This window comes from Coccinella septempunctata, chromosome 7 (assembly GCF_907165205.1).
Source record: "Coccinella septempunctata chromosome 7, icCocSept1.1, whole genome shotgun sequence".
Taxonomy (NCBI): Eukaryota; Metazoa; Arthropoda; class Insecta; order Coleoptera; family Coccinellidae; genus Coccinella; species Coccinella septempunctata.
Window position 1 is genome coordinate 18,804,803 of NC_058195.1, and position 23,502 is coordinate 18,828,304.

At 35.2% G+C, this 23,502-nt stretch overlaps 2 protein-coding genes across 4 annotated transcripts in view; one reads left to right on the top strand and one right to left on the bottom strand.

Moving 5' to 3' along the window:
* Positions 1–6,815: 6,815 nt before the first annotated feature.
* The window catches only part of LOC123316323, a 43,065-nt gene continuing 26,378 nt past the window's right edge, over positions 6,816–23,502 (top strand). The window contains exon 1 of the mRNA XM_044902340.1: positions 6,816–7,152. Within this exon, the coding sequence (XP_044758275.1) occupies positions 6,999–7,152 (154 nt within the window). The 5' untranslated portion in view covers positions 6,816–6,998. The remainder of the gene's footprint in view (positions 7,153–23,502) is intronic.
* Positions 19,481–22,878, bottom strand: LOC123316321. Of its 3 annotated transcripts, none has more exons than XR_006538055.1 (9): positions 22,596–22,878; positions 22,123–22,487; positions 21,970–22,071; positions 21,579–21,908; positions 20,913–21,234; positions 20,721–20,861; positions 20,125–20,662; positions 19,849–20,066; positions 19,481–19,764 (listed from the first exon to the last, which is right to left on the bottom strand). XR_006538055.1 is itself a non-coding variant. In XM_044902333.1 (8 exons), exons 1-8 carry the CDS (start codon positions 22,610–22,612, stop codon positions 19,899–19,901), a joined length of 2,223 nt encoding a protein of 740 aa, XP_044758268.1. In that variant the 5' UTR covers positions 22,613–22,878; the 3' UTR covers positions 19,481–19,898. The 3 variants fall into 3 exon arrangements, 1 of the variants encoding a protein (XP_044758268.1); XR_006538054.1 differs by having other exon boundaries at positions 20,913–21,474; XM_044902333.1 differs by having other exon boundaries at positions 19,481–20,066; positions 20,913–21,474.

A 23,502-nucleotide genomic window follows, 5' to 3' on the forward strand; every position in this document is an offset into this window, starting at 1 on the left:
ATACTTGGAGATTTTTCCTCTAGGCCTTACAGTTCTTGAGATGCTCTCCAGTTATCCTTGAATTTGGGACACCCTGTACTTCTATTGTGAACTGAAAATGAGTTGAAAAGTGCAGAAAATTTTTCCTTAGCAACTTTGTAAATACAATATGTGATACTGTATATCAATTTTCATTACGAATTAGGATCATTATATGTTATGATAATAATATATGACTTCAAAGCCATTTGAGGCAAAATTCATTTATCTGTAGGGAAATTACTGCCTTCTCATTAGGCATTCTTTGCAGTCGTTCGTAGCCATATTCACCAAAAACCATTGATCTAGGGTACCCATAGATGTGCGAGCAATATAAAATCTGTGATACTCCATTGAATTCCTATAGAGAATAAAGGCACATTGATGAGTCAGGAACCATAATGATTAAAATGCTACAGATATACAGATTTTCGACAAAATTTGGATACAATTCATGGATAAGACGAAAAAATATTTGTAATTTTGACAACCTAATATAGAAAATAATTTTGATTTCGATATTTCATCCGATATAATTAAATTCTCATTTCTACTTAAGACCGGAACACATGTATATTCTTTAAGAATTCCTCGAGGAATTCCATATAGAACAAACGAATGGAGTAATTGATACATCGAAATCATTTGAGAAATGAGTCTTAAATATTTAATTCATCTGAATTTTCTTGAAATTTATTTCTCCCAAATTACAGTTTTCGAAAAATATTTAAAATTCGGTTTGTCAAATTATGCAACGCCTTTCTATTCACAAGGATCTTATGGGTCGTTTATGGTATATAATCTTTATGATGTTTTGAAATATGGAATGCAAAAAAAACGTGTTTGCCATTTGAGCACTACTTACAGCCAAATTCAGTAGGAGGGGGAGGGATGGTCCTCGAGCTGTTTGATATCTTTGAAAAAGTATTTGAAGAGTTTTTACGCCTGCGACAGTACAGTTCTAGTATTTTTTCGGTGACGGTTAAATATTCTTGCAACGACAAAAAGAGATAATAATCATGTTCGCCTTAGTTGATGGCGTTTATCACATTTTTAAACAGAAATAAGTGAAAAAATTGGTTGGGAAGAAAAATGTGAGTGCTCCTTATAAAAGCTGTGGCCGTTTTGAGGCGGAACTAATTGCGGAAAGCAGTGAGTATATAATTTTCATAATTTTTAGATCTTGATTATACTTGAGATAATTTTAGATAATAGGAAGGAGCTGTTAACTCTGAAGCAGAAGTTAGAGGCTGAAGAAAAAAATTCATCTGAATCTACATCAAGTAGGTTTACTGCTGAAATCAAACATTATACCGATTTTTCTTCTTAATCATCGAGATGAATGATTTCTTTTTTTCGTTGTTGTATAAATAAAATGAAATTGAATATTTTTTCATTTTTCAGAAACGACTTAGAGTAGTGAAATCACAGTCATTTCAAGCAAATATGATGAAAAATCCTATCAAAGACAAGGTAATTATGAGAAACTCATATCCTACGTTTGTATCTTGATGTTTATATAAAATTCGTTATTATTTACAAAAGACGATTTGGAAATCTTCAATGATGAAAATTCAATCAGGAATCCCGGGACAGCCTTTGTATTTGAAGGTAGGAATGGAATATTAATCCATCATTGATTTTAAATAGATGCAATTGCAGTAATGCAACAAAAATCAAGAATCTTTCAACCGAATATATTGAAAAATTTATTTTTCACCGCTCACCGATGATATAGATATAGCAGACATAATTTGTTTTCATTTGCAGAAAATATTGAATATTGGTGATACCAGAACTACAACTTTTTTACCCAACGAGATAGAGGAAAATGAATGTGCCATTCATGTCGTCTTTTTTCGAGAAACTAATAATGCCATCAACTGCATTCCTCAATCTTCTCTTGTTTTCCAATACATTTTTATCGGAACGGTACACCCGACGGAAAAAATAGTATGTTTTTGTGTACGGGGTGGGCAAAATTGGTGATACCTGAACGACAACTTTTTTACCCAACGAAATAGAAGGAGATGAATGTGCCATTCATTACGTCTTTTTTTGAGAAACTAATAATGCCATCGACTGCATTCCTCTATCTTCTTTTGTTTCAGAGTTATAGGCCAAAATTTAAATTTGGGCGATTTTAACTTTGATCATTATCTCCGTTCCTGTTTGGGCTAGGATGTTGAAATGAAAACATCATACAGACACTTTTTTGATAGCAATCCAGTGGCGTTCTTTGATTATTTCCAACAGGTATATTTGCTGAGCTATAATATCGTTGTGTTGTTTCTTATGGAAACAGTCGTTTAAAGTGAACCAGAAAGAATCGCTATTTTTTTTTTCGTTTCAGAAATATATCATACATCGCCCTCAGATTCGTTCAGATATCATGAAAAATATAGTATGTGAATTTTAAATGATTGAGTATTAAGTAGGCCGAATCACAGAATAATATATGTCTCTACGCATGGTCCAATTATTACTTTGCGTTTGAATACTTAATAGATTCAATCCTCCATGGTTTGATCTCGGTTTAAAACATTTAGTAATTACTGGCGGCATTACGGAAATATTCGAAAATTACGAGAACGTAATCAACCGAATGTTAGGTATTTCAAACAGTTGCCAGATAAGTTCGCTGTGTTTGGTTCTTTCAAAAGCCACGTTCGAGGAAATATTCGTTTAGATATTATGAAAAATAGAGTTTGTATCTATGTTAAATTTAAAATGAAGAGTATTATGTAGGCTGAATTATAGATAGAGATCAAACCATGGAGGATTGAATCAAGTATTCAATCGTAAAATAATAATTAAACCATGCCTAGAGACATATTATTCTGCGATTCAGCCTACTCAATCATTTAAAATTCACATACAAACTATATTTTTCATAATATCTGAACGAATCTGAGGGCGATGTTTGATGTATGATATATTCCTGAAACGGGAAAGCAACGGCGATTCTTTCTAGATCATTTTAAACGACTGTTTCCATAAGAAAAAACACAACTTGATGTTATAGCTAGGCAAATATACCTTTCGGAAAAAATCATAGTACGCCACTGGATTGCTATGAAAAAGTGTCTGTATAATGTTTTCATTTCAACATCCTAGTACAAACAGGAACGGAGATAATGACCAAAGTTGAAATCGCCCAAATTTCAATTTTGGCCTATAACTCTAAAACAAAAGAAGATAGAGGAATGCAGTTGATGGCATTATTAGTTTCTCGAAAAAAGACGACATGAATGGCACATTCATTTTTATAGATTAGAACTATTTATTCCGGACAATATTATTCAGACTTAGAAACTCACATACGATTAAAATGACCTCATTTTTTTAGCTTAATAGACTGCATATCTCAAAAACAATAATGTATGAATATAACTGGTATTTTGTTTAAATTCCTGAAAATAATATTTTACAGCTCTGTCCCCTAATGTCAAATGCCGTAGGATGCGTTGGTCTTAAGAAGAGAAACGAATAGCTTCAGAAGGCTTCAAAGAATACATTATGAATAATACATTGCCATCATTCCAAAAAATGCACGAGGTCATGAATACAAATCCAGGTGTATTTCAAAGAAGTGTAGCCACTATTAAAACCTGGGTCAAAAATGAAAAGCTGAAAAAATCAAGAGAGGGAATTAAATAATGGGATATCCAATATTTTGACTATATATGTATGATATCAAATTATGTTTTTATTCTAACGGGTTTCGTATTAATAGGTATGTATTTTATATATATATTAAAAATTATTTCACCAACTCCTGAATTTTCATTCACATAATTTTTTCAATAAATTTGAGTATTTTTCTTATATGTTGTATAAGTTTTCCTATATTCTCATGTGAATTGAATTGAATTCGTTGCAACATGGTGAATTAGAATTATTTTCAATTGCTCATCAACTAATATGATAAGTTTCATTTCAGTTTCGCATTATTTTCACACTTTTTGTAAGAATATGTAGCTATAAAATACAACAGTCGACCAAATCAATGAGCTATCCACAATTATATCATAGAGGAATTCATAATGAAATGTAACATTCAAATTTATATACACTGGTCCCAATAATTACTGTTGTATCTATTTTTGAAACGGTCCTGATATGTACCGATAGACTAACGAAAACATATGGGGACCGGTCCCAATAAGTACCGCTGCATCTAAAAACATATGGGGACCGGTCCAATAAGTACCGAAGATCCCCATATGTACCGCGCGATCTCCGAAACGGTCCCCATATGTACCGCTGTACATAGATTTATATATATATATATATATATATATATATATATATATATATATATATATATATATATATATATATATATATATATATATATATATATATATATATATATATATATATCTCTCTCTCTCTCTCTCTCTCTCTCTCTCGGTTTCATAACCGTCTTTTGTCGTTGTCCGATGCCTAATTTCCATGACCTTCTGTCATTCCACTGGTTTTCTGTCAGATTTCTTGCGCTCATCGCTTTCGAAACCCCCTCCATCCACGTCTTTCTTGGTCTTCCTCGTTTTCTTCGATTTGGTGGTACCCATTCCAGGATCTGCTTTGGTAGTCTGGTGTTATCCATCCTCTGCACGTGTCCATACACCAAACAAGTTGTCGTCGTTCGATGTCTGTCATGAGAGATCCTTCTACTCCCATTCTTGCTCGAACATCTTCATTCCGTATTCGGTCTTTTCTTGATATTCCTAATGACCTTCTGAACACATTCATTTCGGTAGCCTCCAGTTTCTTCCTATTGTTCTCTGTAATTTTCCACGTTTCTGCGCCATACAATAAAGAACTTTTTATCATCGTATCATAGATGTTATATTTTCGTTTTTTTCCTATTTCGCTGCTCCAGAAGACTCCATTCAAACAAGAGATGAGACCCCTGGCTTGGTTGATACGTTTTTTTATTTCTCGATCGTCCCTGCCTGTAATATCAAACTCCACACCCAAATATGTGTAGCTGGTGCAGGCAGCGATTTCTTCTGTATCGAGTTGGATGTTCGATAATTCACCTCCGATTGGTAAATATTTGGTTTTTTTGGTATTGAGTTCTAAACCCCACTCTTCATACTCTTCCTGCAATTTTCGGGTCATGTATTCCAGGTCTGCCTTGTCATTGGCAATGATCACTTGGTCGTGCGCAAACTGTAATGTGAACAGGCAGGTGTCTCCCAGGTATATTCCCATCCCTCTACATTTTCTTTTCCAAAGAGATAAAGCTTTGGCCACATAAATTTTAAAGAGTGTTGGAGATACGCAGCATCCTTGACGTAACCCTTTGTTGACCGAAAAACTTCGCGACAGTCGATTGCCTATTTTTATTCTGGATTCTGAGCCATTATACAGATTCTGAAGAGCTGTGATTAAGGTTTGATTGATATTCGACTGCTGTAATACTTTCCATAGTTGCTTAACCGGTACCGTGTCATAGGCTTTGTGAAGGTCTATAAACATAAGATGAGTTTCCTGGTTTGTGTTCATTCTTTTCTCTATTAATTGTTTCAAGCAGAAAACGTTATCAGTGCATGTTCTATCAGCTCTGAACCCAGATTGTTCCTCCTCCTCTTGATAGCTGTATTCGGATTCTATAAGATCTCGGAGAATCCTTCCATAGAGGCGACTCACTGTGCTCGTCACTGAAATACCTCTATAATTATTACAGTTCAGTTTATCTCCCTTCTTATGTATTGAGGAAATATAGGCTATTTTCCATTGTTCTGGTATTGGAGCTCCATTTATGAACTTGTTCACACACCAGGTCAGGGCTTCGAAGAGTTTTCTTGTTCCATTTTTTATCAGTTCTGCTGGTATGCCTTCTGGACCTGTCGCCCTGCCATTTTTCAATTTAGTTACAGCCCTTTCGAGTGTGGCAACGTCGATGTTTATTTCCTCTCCTTTGACCGATATTTCTGACGGTGAGATCGTATTATATTGACTTCTATTCTCTGTCAGCAGTTGTTCGTAGTGGTTTATCCATTTTCCCGTCGGTATTATCTGTATATCTGCCTGATTTCTTCCACTGGATTTAACTCTCTTAATGAACTTCCATGTCTCGGAACACTTAGATCCTCCCAGGTATGTATTGATCTCCATACATTTCTTATCCCACATTTGTCTTTTCGCCGCTGAAATGGTCCGCCTTGTTAATCTTTTCATTTCCATATAAGATCCTCTATCTTCTTCGGTTTGTGTATTCAGCCACTTTTGGTACAGCTGTTTTTTTCTCCTTATCAACTCTTCTATTTCGTCATTCCACCAAAGTTTATTATTTTGCAATCTGTTCTTAATACCAAGGGATTCCTCCGCTGCTGTTTGAATACTATTTATTATGTTCCGATACACTTCGCTTACAGACTTCTCAGTCAAGTCCTCCAGTTTCTGATCTAATCTCTGCTGGTATAGTGTTCGTATGCTGTCATGCATCAGGCCTTCAGTGTTATAATTTTTCGAGGTAATTTCTTCAGTCTCATCGGTTATTCGAGTTTTCCTAAGATTTACATGTTTATAAGGAAACAACATCTTGGCTCTAACGAATAACATAAGCAAAAACTTCCTTCCTAAAACGAAAATACCTCGGAAATTCAGAGCAACACCATTTAAGAAGTTATTAAGATTCGCATCTCACTTTTTTCCTACCAGTTTTTCGAGCACACCGGCTAAGTTGGAAGACCTAGTGACATACTTACCTCCTCGTCTCCGCGGCAGATCTCAAACTCCCGGTCTTCTCGACGCAAATAAGTTATCCATTCAAAGATGCATTGTATTCTCTCGGCCGTCACATCATCTTTGACCATGAATTGAATAGGTAACACTTTTATACTCGAAGTAACAGTTATAACCGAATTTGAAATCGGGCGAAATTCAGATCTTGGCGTGATGTGTAGGTAATAGGAAATAAATTACGGTTTGATGTGGACGCCACTTCTGAAGATGATGCATCTGTGATGAAGTGTTTAGTGCTGTTTGGTCTGTTTTCGGTGAGGGTGTTGTGTGTACCCTTGTTAGGGAGTAACCACGATATATGGAGTGAGGTGGAGCAAAAACAAAACGCCTTGGGAACTAACACGATCGGTAGGAATGATTCAAGATTTCCAAGAGGTGAGTATTACAAAAACAAGAAAAATCTTTCGTATCTTGTCCAAGTAAATCAATGTTTTTAGACAATTTTTTTTTCGGTCAAGCGATAGAGTGATCGAGTATAGTATATTATTCACTGAACTATACTCAAAATGGAAAGAGCACAGCAACAGATACGAGCAAGCTGAGAGAAATAGTCAATAGAGTATCGGGCCTTTTTGTCTACCAGGACCGTAGTGAGAGCGTAGTGCCCCCGAACTTCTATTCCGATTTTTCTATAAGTATATACTTTTCCATTATAACGATTTTATTACATTTTTATTGTATTAGCGAGTCAAAATTGAGTACCAGAATAATCTTTATTATCTTCTTATCATTCTATAGAATCACACCATTGTAGGTCTATGTCTCCAGCCCCCCCAAATTTGAATTTTTAAATTTTTTTGACACTAATGTTTTGTACTAGTTTTGTACCGAAATGTACCGTTGAAAAAAAGTTTTGTACCCCTAATTAAAATGATGAAAATACGGTTTTTAGTTTGGGAGGGTCGTAGACATGCTCACCCCTCACTTCCGAAATTGCAAATTTTTTTTATCTCAAAGTTTTGTACTAGTTTTGTACCGAAATGTACCGTCAAGAAAAAGTTTTGTACCCTAAGTTTAAGGGGTCTTAGGAGGGTTTCAAATTGGGGGGGCTGGAGACATGTTTTCGAAATAATGAGATTTCGGTTTTCGAAACAAGCTAAAACATGTGTACTAGTTTTGTACTGAAATGTACCGTCACAAAAACGGCACACTTCTCTACCCCGGGGGTGTACTTGTGCTTCATATAAAGTACTGTGGCTTCAGGGGTGTTTTTTTTACACCAAGGAATATGGGATATTGGTTTTGTACTTTTTCGATACTGAAATGTACCTTCGATAAAAAATTTTGTAACCCCAAATAGAATGAGTGAATTATCATTTTCAACAAGGGGCTATAGGCAAGTGCACCCCACTTTTAAAAGTGCAAATTTTCCCTATGTAAAAATTTCGTACTGGTTTTGTATCGTCAATAAAAGTTTCGTAGTCTAGATTTGGGGGTCTTAGGAGAATTCCAGGAATGGGGACATCTTTTCGAAGTACTAAGATTTTGGTTTTCGAAACAAACTGAAACATGTGTACTAATTTGATACCGATATGTACCGTTGTAAAAACGAAATTAATTGTGAGACTAATTCAATTTTTTTCTCAACATCCTCTCGTTTCTTCTTGATGAAGTCAAATTTGATTAACTTTAGATCAGAAAGAAATACATGGTGACGCGACGTTGAAAAATGTCATCAATTTTGCACTTGTTTAACGCTAGAGTTCTGTACCGAAATGTACCGTTGGAAAAAGTTTCGTAACCTTAATTGAAATGACGAAAATACGTATTTCAGTTCGGAGGGGATGTTCACATAATCACATATTCACCACCCCCACTATTTAAAATTGAAATTTTTTCTCTTTGGAAGTTTTGTACCGAAATGTACAAAAGCAAAAAGCTTTTATAATTGAATCCTACTCCAGAAATGGTCAAATGACAGAAGGGAAATCTGAAACATTCTGTTAATGAATTGAGTACCTCAATATTGCTGAAGATTATCAATCTTTTTAAAGAACCTATTTACTGTTTCGCCGTGTGTTAGCGTTTTCTGTGAATTAGAAAGTCTTGAAAGACAAAGAGGTTGTGAGTTTACCACAGAAGAGCATACCATAGTATCAACAATGTTGATAGTATGTTGATTGTTCATGTTTTATCTCTAGTGGTTGGAGTCTGTGTAAGAATATGCTACACGATTTTGAAAAAAAAGACCTCAATGTGTTTCCATATTATTAGTATAGATTCAACTGTTATCAGAAAATTGAAGATTTTCATTTTTCTCGTAGAATGGCCTATGACCTCTCAATCTTAGATTACAGAACTTTTTCTTGACGGTACATTTCGGTACAAAACTTTCAAATGAAAAAAATTGGGGGTGAGCATGTATACAGTTTTCCCAAACTGAATTCCGTATTTTCTTCATTTTAAAATAAGGGTACAAATTTTTTTTCAACGGTACGAAATCTCATTTTTTCGAAATCATGTCTCCAGGCCCCCAATTTGAACCCCTCCTGAGACCCCTTAATCTAAGAGTACAAAAATTTTTCTTTTGGGTACATTTCGGTATAAAACTAATACAAAACGTTGAAAGAAAAAAAAATTGCAATTTCAAAAGGGGGAGGGGGTGAGCATATCAATTGTTACCGCGAACTGAACTTACCGCGTATTTTCTTCATTTTAATTAGGGTACAAAACTTTTTTTCAACGGTACATTTCGGTACAAAACTAGTACACATGTTTCAGCTTGTTTCCGAAATCGAAACTTCATTATTTAAAAAAACATTTCTTTAGCCCCCCAATTTGAAACACTTCTAAGACCCCTTAATCTTAGGTTACAAAAATTTTTCTTGAGGGAACATTTCGGTACAAAACTAGTACAAAACTTTGAAGTATAAAAAATTTTCAATTTCAAAAGTGGGGGGTGAGCATGTCTATTGCTACCCCGAACTGAACTGAACTATTTTCTTCATTTTAATTAGGGTACAAAACTTTTTTTCAACGGTACATTTCGGTACAAAACTAGTACACATGTTTCAGCTTGTTTCGGAAACCGAAACTTCATTATTTCAAAAACATGTCTCCAGCCCCCCCAATTCGAAACCCTCCTAAGACCTCTTAATCTTAGGGTACAAAACTTTTCTCCACGGTACATTTCGGTACAAAACTAGTACAAAACTTGGAGAAATAGAAAATTTGCAATTTCAAAAGTGGGGGGTGAGCATGTCTACGGCCCCCCCCAAACTGAAAACCGTATTTTCATCATTTTAATTAGGGGTACAAAACTTTTTTCTAACGGTACATTTCGGTACAAAACTAGTACAAAACTTTAGCATCAAAAAAAGCTGAAAATTCAAATTTGGGGGGGCTGGAGACATGGACCTCACCATTGTTTCCTTTTCAAATATTCTCGCATAAGAATATCAATACACAAAAAGAACTTACGAAGAGTGATTTTTGTTTTGTATTTCGAAGTATGTCTCTTTCAGATTATCACCTTCAAATCAGTATGAATAGCAAAGGTCATAGGGAAACATATATTCGATGCTCTTTTCGCGTTGACATAAAAAATTTGCAAATTCATGGCTGGAAGGAAGGCACCAGACTATCAAAATATCATAAAATTATAATTCCTCCCAATAATTGACATAAAATTAATTCCACCATATCAACAAAAGAACATGCCAAAAATACAAGAGCTCATCATACCAGCACATCGAATTTTGGGATTTCTACAGCAGGAAGGCCTGCAAATCCAATTCCTATGGGCTAAGGGGCATGCCGGTATCAATGAAAACGAACAAGCGGATCCATCTGCAAAAGCTTCCGAGGCTCAGTGTTGTATGTGTATTAAAGTAAGATCCCAGAGAGACCGGACATAACTTATTTTCACACAGATGAAACTTTAGGATCTCAGTAGTCTTAGTGCTTTAAGCTCCACAAGTTCGAAGGTGAAGTGTCTAGTAACACTTGGGCAGATACCAGGTGGCAAAGGTAACTAAAAATAAGTGTTACTTAACTCATCTTCACATGGCTGATTTTTATATATGTTACAAAGAATATTTTTCTGAAGTTATATTATAAGTGACAGTCACATTCCATGGGCCAAAAATCTTGCCAGACGCTTTGAAGTTGCACAAAAAATAAATGAACTTTACTTATTTTCACATGTTTCACATATGAAATATGTCATAGAAGTAACTATAAAAAAGTTATATTTCATCATTCAGAAAAATAGTAGTGGCCAAACATCCCCTAAACATGAAAATCAATGAAATCATTTAGCCGGAAGTGTGAGCGCGAGAGCACTATGCATACGTTTCAGAGTGAGTGACTATGGTAACTCGGTTCCCTTTCACAATCTGTTTGGGGCCCCTTTTTACTGTGTAGGTAATGTACATTGCTCGCACATGGCACATACACATACCTAAGAATATCAACTCTTGCACATACACAGCACATACTTATACACAATAAAATAACTGACTGCGTTCATTTCATAGTCCCTTGTTAATTCAGATACAATGGGGTAGTATTTTCTTTCGAATTCTTAAATAGTTAATAGATAGGCATGTCTCTTATTGAAAGAATAATTGTTTTATATCTTCGTAGATGATGCCAGATTTTGCAGCAATCGATTGCAGTACGGTACAGTCTCGATTATCCGAAATAATGTGGATCAAAGTGATTTCGGATAATCGAAATTCGGGTAAATCCATTTTTTTTTGGGGGGAAATAGGAGTTTAGAATGCCTGTATCATAAAATCGGGAAGAAAATAAGTAAAGTTTATTTCTTGTGCAGCTTCAAATCTGCTTCAAAGTGTCTAAGTGTCTGTCACTTATAATATAACTAACACTTATTTTTAGTTACATTTGCCACCTTCTTTATGTCCAGGTGTCACTAGGCAAGCTCCACAAGTTCGCAGGTATTCAAAGCACATGAGACTCTACTGAGATCCTAAAGTTTCATCTGTGTGAAAATAGGTTATGTTTGGTCGCTCTGGGATCTTGGACCAAATGAAGAGCAAGAATCGTCATGATGGCCCCCCTGGCGCGTTGTATTCCTGTCTTTCTTACTTTTCTGAGCATTGCTTTTTCTTCAACAAAATTCATCTGCTGGTTAATGACTAACGTGAAGACCATTCTAGAGGGAAAAGAAAGATATTGGCAATGTTAATTTTCATATTATCCTCATCAGATTGCGTGTCACCTTTATACTTCGCCGTGCATACCGTATTGTCAATAAAATGATTATACAGGTTGAGTCGGGAGGAACGGACCAAACTCCAGGTATGTATTATACACGTAAAAATAATTCCAAAAAAACCATTTGTTCTTAAACGATTCTCATTTGTTTTCCAAATGTAGCGTAATTACAAACAAATAAAATTTCCTACATTACTATGATCATAGCGCTGTTTCAACAAATGTTCAAAACTACCGCCATTAACCTCTAACCACATTCTACTTCGCCTACGAAGGGCTCTTGTTGCTTTTCAAAGTTATTCATTTCTTTCTTTGACAAGCACTGTCGCATTCCTAATGCGTCGAATTAGGGCCTCTCGAGTTTCGACTATCACTTTGTACACTTCATTTTTAAGCCAGCCCCACAAACAATAGTCCAATTGTGTGAGGTCTGGAGATCTTGGAGTCCAACTAACTGGACCACCGTTACCAATCCATAGTCCTGGAAACTCTTCGTCCAAATATTGCTTGATCTGACTAGCGAAATTTGCGGGAGCTCCATCGTGTTGATAATACATATGCATTCTGATATTAAGAGGAACTTCCTCTAATAAGTCAGAACAACAAAATGAACCAAACAATCAATAACTACAGCTTTCGTGATAAGAAGTGATAAACTATTCAAAACATTTCAATTACGCTATATTTTGAAAACTAATGAGTTTTTTGAAATTATTTTTGCGTGTATAACACACTTGAAGTTTGGTCCGTTCCTCCCGACTCAATCTGTATAATTATTTTTGTGACAATACGGTACTGTCCAAGCCGTTGTCATAGTAATGATGTAATGAAATTGGTTATACTCGAACAGAGGAAGTGATTGATTAAAATTTATTTACGAGGATAGGTGATCCTCCTAAGCAGCCCATCTCTCTCGGCTTGCACGTATTTATTACTGGGCACTTTCCATTTTGATTATAGTTCAGTGATATTATTGAAGGAGTTTTTATTCACGTGGATGACGTTCATAAAATGAGGCAAAGTCGAATTTTGTAAATCATTCTCGAGTGAATAATAGCCATAACATGCTAGAAGGGTTCAACAAGATAGCGGGCGACTATGACGGTTCGTCACCAGTGAACTCTAAAAAAAATCACTGTTCGTCAGAAACCTCTATAGTGGAGCGCCGTCAGGTTTATACCTCGAAAGCCAGGGATCATCTGTGAAAAAAATAAATTTCTGCTGCAAATTACTTTTTCTACTTGTTTTAACACAGTCCACCTGAAAATAATTGTTGTTTTTTATTATTTATTTATTCATAAACAATCTAAATGACTGGATAAGTGAAATCGGAATAACCTTCAGAAGTATTTAGGAGGATTGAATTTGATTATTTCCCCTACTGAAAAGTTTTTTTGTAAAATCAATAGTTTTCGACTTATTTGCTATTGAAACCTGAGATTTTCCCTAAAAAACATTTTAGTTTTTCACGAACTATCTGAATGCAATGTGATATGACTCGTTTATGTTGAGTATGAATTCGCAAACTACTGAATTTTAAACGTTCACCATCAAATAGCAGAAGAAGAAAAACAAATTAGGGAAAAACTTGTTTTGAAATAATTGAGAAGAGTTTCCAAATTAGCTTCATCAAAAATGAATTGTGCAAATATTGACGGAGCTATGACATTCAACACTTCAAATTCGTTATTTTCAGAATTTTACAAAAAATTATTTTTTGTTTCAAATTACTCAAGAACTAAAGCATATACGAGAATAGAACAAGACTTCGAAAATTGAGTATTTTCAATTCACTATACTTTATTTTATGTAGAATCAAAAATTACTGAGTAATGAAGCTTTGAAATTTGCATGTTACAATAAAAGTTCAATTTTCCCAACCATTTGAAGATAATGAATTTGAAAGTGGTGGGCTGAGAAATTTTAATTCACGGGAACTCAAAGCTAGAAAAATTCTCTATAAAATGGTCCAAACACCGATTGCATACCTCGAAAATTGACCTAGTTATCGTCAAAAAACCAAAAAAAAAAAAATTCGACTTATTTTCGGATTATAGTTTTTCATTGCTGTGATGAATCTTCTCCGAACACGAAACTCCACCCACGTCCTCCAGTTTCTTCATTGGCATAAAAATACCAGAAATTCTAAGAACCCAACCCTAAAAGTAAGTTGAAAGCTCTAGTAGAGTTAAGGATGACACACCTAGAAAACACAACACTCAGGCCAGGCGCAAATAGAAACGCAGGTTGGTGAGATGACGCAGCGTGAGTTTTTGTAAAACATAGAAAAGACCAAGACCGCGCAAATAAAGCTCAAGGCCGGCGCAAATAGAAACGCAGGTTAGTGAGGTGACGCAGCGTGAGTTTTTGTAAAACATAGAAAAGACCAAGACCGCGCAAATAAAGCGTGACAGTGACTTGTCACATAGTACGTGCATCGCAGGAAAAAGCTGCGTCACCCTGAGTCACCTAACCAACCTTCGTTCCTATTTGCGCCTGGTCTGACAATTCCTATGGTAAGAGGGACTCCTCCACAGAACAGACCATGACTTACTTTATGGACTCCTCTATGTCGACTCGTGGCGTTTTTGACAGCGTGTCTCAGGGTTTCAGTCTCTCCAACTACAAGCAGACGAACAATGGGTCACTAGACCTCAGTTCAGCCCAGTGGGGCACCGCACGTAGAAGAAGAAGTTGAAGGCTCCCAAATATAAATAAAATATTTAACCATTTTATATTCTACATATTTTCTCGTAGAATGCGCCGTGTTGGAGTAATTTGATATTCAGAAGTGAAAAAATCTGTGATACTCGGGAGATTGGGTATTTTGGCATGTGCAGTCTCATAGATTAAGCTTGTTCTTCTGAAGGGATTCTCCAGGGGAGGATTAGCTCATTATAAAAACTTAAAATTAATCTTTTTATCAAGGCCGAATAGGAAACAATGGTATGGAATGATAGTAATTTACGTAACAAGTCCGGAAAATAATGTTTTTTTGGACGAATAGACAAAATTTTTGGACGAATAGACAAAATTTTTGGACGAACCATAGGCGAGTCCTAGAGGGCTGTGTGTCCAAAAAAACTATTTTCGGGCGTGTTGCGTACAATATTTTTTCGGAAGCCGTGTAGAACAACAAATCGCTGCTGCTTTCCATATTTTATTGCGAATTGATATCAAAAAACATGCAAACTTTCGACAACTAATTACAAACGAACAGTCAGCCGTTATTTCGTTGTTATGGTTATGATCAACTGCATTTATCGTTGAATGAAGTAGGTTCATTCATTTAGTTATTTATTTATTGCACACGAAATATATAACTACAGAATAATATGAAACCATGAATATTTTCAGGGTTCAGTTCAGACTTTCGAATTATTGCACCTAAGTGAACAACACTTGTATGTGTATAATACACTCACTTTTATTTTAGCACTTGGTTGGCCATGAAATAAGTTTCTCAAGTTTTTGTAACAAGAACGGAGTATGGTTAGCACTCATGAAATGTTAGTAGGGGAGGTAGCGTACTATTTTTTCAGTGATTTGATGCCGCATGAAATGTATTTTGGGGGCAGATTGATGTTCAAGTACCATGAAAGTGAACGTCAGTCGCCACGCCAATGGTAGGGCTAATGGTGGCGACGTGTTAGAGTTGCCGAAAAAGAAAATTTTTGTGATTTGATACCGCACCAAAATCCGTAAAATGATTGTTCGGATCATTCTGAATGGGAAAATAACCGTCAGCTGCATAAACGATGTTGGATTATTTGTCAGCCGCATGTATGAACTCGACCAATTTTAAGAAAAAACAGTCATTTGATACCGCATAAATTTCACAGAACTGGCTGTTTATACCTCAAAACGAATGAAAACCATTGTCAGCTGCATCTTCAACGGTGGAAAGACCGTCAGTCAGCGTCCTAAACTCGCCTCCTATGCGCGCGTTAACCCTTTCAGGCCCAGATTAAAAAACTTCATTCAAAATAAACTCATATTTTAAGGTCGAGATTACATGAAATTCAATATATTTCATTGAATATCTATTTGCAATTTTTTTTTAAATGGTGGTTTCTACATCATCATCATCATCAACAACCAGGACTCAACTAATAATACAAGTAATATTATTATTTCTTGTGGAAGGCAAGAAAACAGTTTTTTTTGTCACCTAAGCAAAGACCAACTTTACACACTGTACAGCGCCATTTTGCAGAACTATTGCAACCCAATCCGAGAGAAAGCCTTTGACTCACCTCTGTTGCAGCTGTTTTGAGATGCAACCATAGGGACGCATGGAATATATATTAATAGAGGTGGTTTCATAGTGAATCGATTAAAATAAAACTTTTTTCCGATAAAATGTCGATTGCTGTTTTCTTCAGAAAAGGAAAAAAGTCGTTAAAAATTTTAAATTTATCAGAATCTTACAAATAAAGAGCCTTTACTGACTTCTAAAATGTTCGAACGTGGAATATTGGGAAGCTTAGGAAAATGATAATTGAAGAATGTGTGTGCAGAATGAAAGCGTGTCCCGGATAAGATGGGAAACATTTCAATGTGAGGATCCTAGAGGATCACGAAAAACCCTCATATGTAGTATCTAAGAGTTCTAGATGCTGATTTACAGGGTGTTTTTCAAATTTGAATGGAAATTAAAACCACTCTTTTTCCTAAAAGGAATCACCGATTTATCTGAAATTTAGAATGAAGATCGAAGATGTCTTTCGATTAGCAAGAATAAACTATAGAGTGATGGATAAGTATTAGGTGAAATAAAACAAAAACTAAGCGGCTTTTATTGTCTGTTCGAAATGAAGGCCTTCCATCTGAATACATTTCTCAGCTCTTTTATATTAGAAGATCTTCATTTCGAACAGACAACGAGAGCCGCTCAATTCTTTTTTTATTTTACCTATTTCTTATCCAGCACTTAATAGTTTATTCTTACTAATCGAAAGAATTATAGATAAATGATAAATGACGATAGATAAATGCATTCGATCAAATGAGAACTGAAATTAACATTCAATAATGTACAGGGTGGGCAAAATTGGTGATACCTGAACTACACTTTTTAACCCATCTAGATAGAGGAAAATGAATGTACCATTCATGTCGTCTTTTTTCGAAAAAGTAATAATGCCATCAACTGCATTCCTTTATCTGCATTTGCTTTCGAGTTATGGGGCAAAATTGAAATTTGGGCGATTTCAACTTTGATCATTACCTTCTTTCCTGTTTGAGCTAGGATGTTGAAATGAAAACATTATACAGACACTTTTTGATAGCAATCCAGTGAATGAGCGTACTATGATTTTTTCCTACGCAGGTACCTATATTTGCTGAGCTACAACATGAAGTTGTGTTTTTTCTTATGGAAACAGTCGTTTAAAATGACCTAAAAAGAATCTTTCTGCGGGTAAAGACCGTCAGTTGCTTTTCAGTATCATTTATTCATCAATTATAAGACGCTTCATTGCACTTAACGCGCACATGTTTATTAGGACGCTGACTGACGGTCTTTCCACCGTTGAAGATGCAGCTGACAATGGTTTTTATTCGTTTTGAGGTATAAACAGTCAGTTCTATGAATTTCATGCGGTATCAAATCACTAAAAAAAAATAGTACCTACGCTACCTCTCCTGCTATGTCGTTAATGTCATAACGCCGTTGCCATAACTAATATCAAAATATTACAAAAATGCCGAAAGTGATTGAAAAAGAATAAAGACAGGGTTTCAGGAAGTGCTTTTTAGAATTCAGGTCCCCTCATTCAAATAGTAGGTAACCCTGATAATCTAATTTCTACAATATATCAGACGGTAAGGAACATTTTCAATGTAAGTGAATTTATAGTATTGTAACGTTTTCTTCGCTTAATTAAACGTCCAACTGATTAAAATTATTCATTTACACTCATCTCACAAACTAACTAACAAACTATGTCACTACTATTTATTTACACTCGTATTTATTTCCACTAGTTCGTCGCTTGCAATGTGAATTATAACTGTACTTCCCTACTTCCTACTCCGATAGGCTTATATTATTATATGGGTGCCGGAAACATTCCCGTGCCATTCGCGATTGTTCCAGAAGGAAGCGACCGCTCTGGTTCTCGAAAGGTCCGACCGCAAGGGCCGGACTGGTTACACTGTCCCTCCTTAAGCCTGTTCTGTCCCAGAACAGATTCACTGAATTTCTCCGTGGCGAAACCTGCACTCATCACCATTCCTACAGTAGCCTTTCTGATGGAAGTAGCACTCCACATTTTTTCTACAAGGCTACTCTCAAAGGTAGATATCTGCGTACTCTTCTCCCATCGCATTTCTGCCAGTCCGAGTTATGTAGTATTCTTACATGGCCTTATGAGCATACATTAACTTACACTGCGTGCAGACCAATCACAAGAAAAGGGCGTGGCCTATTTGGCGCCAATTCGATTTCAAAATGTTCAACTTTGGATACGTATTAACACAACATTGGATAGGTACATGCGTCAAAAAAATTATACTTATTCGGAATTTCCATTCTAAAATATGTTGATGTTCATAATGTCATTTTCAGTTGAAGATAAAAAACTCTTCGTTAAGATTATTAGAAAAAAAACATATATTTTGATCTTGAATAGAGAAAACGTCAGTAGGTTATATTTACTATTTTCTCATCTAATTTGAGAGAATACCATAAATTTTGGATGTAATAGGGCAACAATGAGTCAAATTCTTATTAATCCCCTCATTTCTTGATATTTCATCGTCTTCATTAAGTAGTAATATGAAAATATGTTCAATTCATGTGGCCCATAGCTGATGAAAATCCATAAACTATAAACAGGATTATATGATTTTTCACTAACATGAGTAGTTCAACTACGAAACCTGTTTTGTTATCACAACAGTTTACCTTCACCCAACTTAAGATGCTATTGTGATAGTGAAACACTTATTGTGGTTAAACAACTAATGTTAGGGAAAATCTTAATATAATTCTGCTTTAATTCATGAATATATTTGTGAATTCAAAATAAAAAGTTCCTCATAATTTTATATATTTCACGAGTGCAGGAGGAAAAATGTTCTGGTTATGTTCGAAGGAGCTGGAATTATAAAGTCAAAGACAACAATATTTCAAAGTTCTTTAATTTAATATAATTAAAATTATATAGAGTAAAATTTTAAGATATAAATAATAAGGTTTAATTCAAAAATTAATTGTTATAAAGCCCAGCATCGTCTAATTATTAGATTGAGAACATGCACTACAAGGTACAAATTTTCATAGCATATTATGGACATAACTGATTTTATTTTAACTATCAGGCTCCCAACACCCCTACACCTGAACCAAAATGCAATATTTGTATAAATGTAATCAAAATGTAGTGTTCTATAAAAACATACTGCTAGAAAAACATTGATTAAAATTTTAAGTCAAGAATAATTACAATTATACAAATGTCACACTCATCCACTCCATAAAAATTTTACAATTCGTCAACGTAAATATCAATACACATTCAAAGCATAAGCTGCATGCAAATATTATTCTTCACCATCACCTCTTAAAATACATACAATTATCATTTTTCACCAATACATTCTAAACATTAACATAGACAATCTAACATAGCTTAAGATACATAAAGTTATAAATCTTCTCCATCACTTTTCACATTCATTAATACACAGTCTCAATGGTTGGTTAATTCAGTTAGTTAGTTAAGTAATCACAGATAGCACCTTCAATTTTGCCTATACCCGGGTGTTAGTGAGGACATGCTGTGTGTGTGTCTGGACTGTCTGGTAAAGTATATTGATCTTTATGAATAATGAAATTTTTTGCTAGTACTAAGCCCATAGAAATAGCAGAATAAGCATACATACATAGTTGAATTAGTCATCTTGAGAGCTCTACAGTAAGTTCTTAGAAGAAATTATTTCTTATTCGGGAAGTAAGATTGTTTTTCAACTTTCCTCTTCTTACTTATCTGCTCAGTATCTTTCTCCATTCTTCTCTTCAATGTCCATACTTCTGATAAAAATTTGTTCAAATCATTACCACTCAGTTTGTTGATAAATCCAATAAATTGCTCTCCAGCAATCTGAAAATATAATTGCTATATGCACTGATAAAAAGTCAACAAATTTTTAGATCAAGACCTTTCTTGTTTCTTCGTCAGTATTTATCGATGTTTGATCATTATGTTTCTCCTGCATGAAATGATTCAATTCATCTTGGTACCTCAGCTTACTTCCTGAAGGCTCATCCATAATTAAATTATTTCTGTCATCCTCAGAATGTCGGCTACCTAAAACAGACTCGCTCCTCCGCTCAAGCAGAGATACAGCATGTATGTGTTTACACAGTACACTTTTCACTGCATTTTCCGAACATTCACATACATATCTGTGTATGCATACCTTACATGAATCACAAAATCCTGCTCGGCAGTCATAATCACAGATATCTTTGTAACTTACCACATAAAATTTATTCGTCACTGAACTAGAAGGGACCTTAAAATATCCAAATTCATGTGTTTCTATCCTACTGATATTCATTTGTTCAGCTTTTTTATGTGCTTCCACTGTGATCTTGTGCTGGTAGTTGTTTGCATTGGGTCTCTCTTCATTTATTATTTTTTTCCACATTTTCTCTTCTACCAGTTCATCTAATAAATCCAATAGTTTCTCAACCCTGGAATGCAGATTTGTGTTAATTTTTCCTATAAATTCATTCATTTATTTCAGAACACCTCAGATTACGTTGACCTCTCATTTTATTATATTTTAGAACTTTGTTCAAACTTTCTATAGCCATATTTGTGTTTATGCCAGCATTCAATCGATGACAGTGGGCCCACATCATCACCCTTTCTTCAGTTTGGAAATAATAACTGAAAATAAAAAATTACTTTCTAATTCATACATTACGTTGGCTTTTTTACTTTTGCAAGTATTTCAGAAATTCATTTTCTCCTTCCCTTTCTAAGAAATTGAAGTAATGATCTTTCAATTCAGTAAATTTTTTAGAATCAGTCTCTTTCAAAATCTTCCTCATCGCCTGTTTCATTTGTTTTTTTATTTCAGGATTCCTAATTTTCGATTTTCCTTGTAGATTCCAATTTTTTATTATGTGCCATGTGCATAGCAGTCTTCTTGGTTTCTGCTCGGAAGACATTACTTTGACCCATGCATTATAGTACTTTGGGTCGTCATCACTCATAAAAAAATTACAATCTACTATTCCACCTAATCTCAACTTGAGAGCTGAAAAAAAATGTTCTTGGATCGTCTGATCCAATCTATTAGATAAAAGGAAAGCTACAGGAAAACCCATGTTATTTTCATCCTTCACCAATACTATTGTTAGGTCCCAATTATTTCTATTTGTCCCATGAGTTCCGTCTACACATATAATATTTTTGAAATCTCTAATTTTTTTCTCCATTATGCCATTCATAAAACCTAATGCAAAATCCTCATCCCTCAATCCAGGGTAAGGTTCACCTACAATTATTCAAGACTATTTCCTACACCATGCAAAATTCTAAGCAATAATTCAAATTACATATTACATACAAGAATAGCTATATACATGCGAAACAACTTACCAATTTTTTTGAATAAAAATGCAAAATTTTTTCCTTGCTGATTCCATTCATTAACTTTCAGAGCTGTTGCTACCATATCATCATCATGCCTTATTTTGTTTATATTATATTTTCTCACCAAATATGCTAAATCTGCTCTTGTTATAATATTGAATCTTTCCAATTCTCCATTTTGCACTGTATCCCTAGCATCTTTCATTATTCTCTCTTTTGGTATTCCAGCACACAACTTTTCGACCAGAAGGTTCTGTTGCAATTTTGAAAGTCTTTTTGTTCTAAGGTCATCATCATGCCCCACATGTGTTTCAACAAATGTTACTGAATACAAGCCTAAATAAAAAGGGATGACTCAAATTGATTCTGAAATGTTTCAGGAATATATTGATGTTACCATCTGTTGAAATTTTGACTATTATTCGTGAAGGACAAACTCCCTGAATATGTATACTACCTGCGATCTTTCTCTTTCGTTTCTCACAAACACTTTCGTATCCTGAAATCAAAGACTGTAGAATCTTCACAGACTTTGTGGAAATCGTTTTACCTCTATGATTACTCCTGTTGCAATTGTAATATGCGAGTGTATCTCCTTTGGTTGTTTTACAAGTCCTAATAAAAGCGTAATCCACATCTCTGTTCTCTTGTCCTCTCCATGCCTCAAAGTGTTCACTACTCCTAAAATGAAAAATACTTTCTTTCACGGTTATATCATGAATTGATTTCAAATGATTCTCATAATTTTTGTAACTGGAGAACTTTTCTCTATTCTCAGCAGGACAAAGACAACACAATACATGTTGATTCTTGTCCTTTTGAATGTCCTCATTATGAATTTGCCGAAGGTGTCTATTCTTTACAGAAATACTGCTGAACTCCTTTTGGCATATGCCACAAATCAGGGGATTCATTCTGAAATAAATTTAGCATTTACTAAAGGTTTTATGATATATTATAATAAAAATTACTAAATATTGAATTACATTTCTAGAAACCCACTGCTATTAAATATGTACTTACATCACAGATTCCATCATTCACACTAAATCCGAGTAGCTCTCTATAGTTGATTGAAAATATTAAGATTAATAGCAATAAAAACTGCTTTTTCAGAACACTTGTTAAAAACTTGCGGAAGAATTTCCTCAAAAAATCACAGCAAAGTTCTCAGTAACAAGGAATTATCAAAATGAACGCTGGCTGGGCGCGAAAATTGGGTTGACCAGAGACAGAACCGACGAAAGACGATTTCACTCGAAAGCTCGTGCTTGTGATTGGTCCGCACGCAGTGTAAGTTAATGTATGCTGGCCTTATGGCGTCAATCTGCTTCATTACCGTATTTGCGCATGCCCGCTTAGACGTATTTCTCCCCCAGTCGGCAACAGACTTCAGACTGGAGTCGTTAGCAGAACACTGCGATGCTCAGTTCCATCTTCATTTTCCCAACAACGTTTTAGAAGACCTCCGTCAATCCTCAACGTTTCCCATTGTGCCCAATAAGACTTTATATTCTGGCTCAGTCTGGATACTTCTTCCTAAGTAGGTCGTCTACCGCTCCTCTTTCAACTCAGGATCACTTTCAAGTTGTTATCTTCCTCTTGTGCTCTTTGAATTTCTTCAGGTAGCCAGTCGTCTTCGATTACGGTGGTGCGCCTTAAATCGATCTTTTCTTCCAGGCGCCAACAATGGCTGGAATTCTGGGGACACTCAATGGTTTTGGTCGAGCCAGTGTCTACCACAGCGACTCCTTTTCCCAGCTGTAACTCTTTCCAATTCTGGAAGATTTCGCTTGAAATGCCTCCTTTTGTTGCAGTTCCAGCACACAGCATCCTTTTTCCTAGCAAGCGATATTCTGCTGATTTCTTCTCTGACAATGTCCTCAATAGATTGGTCTGTTTCTTGGACTTGTCTTACACGAAAGTGTCC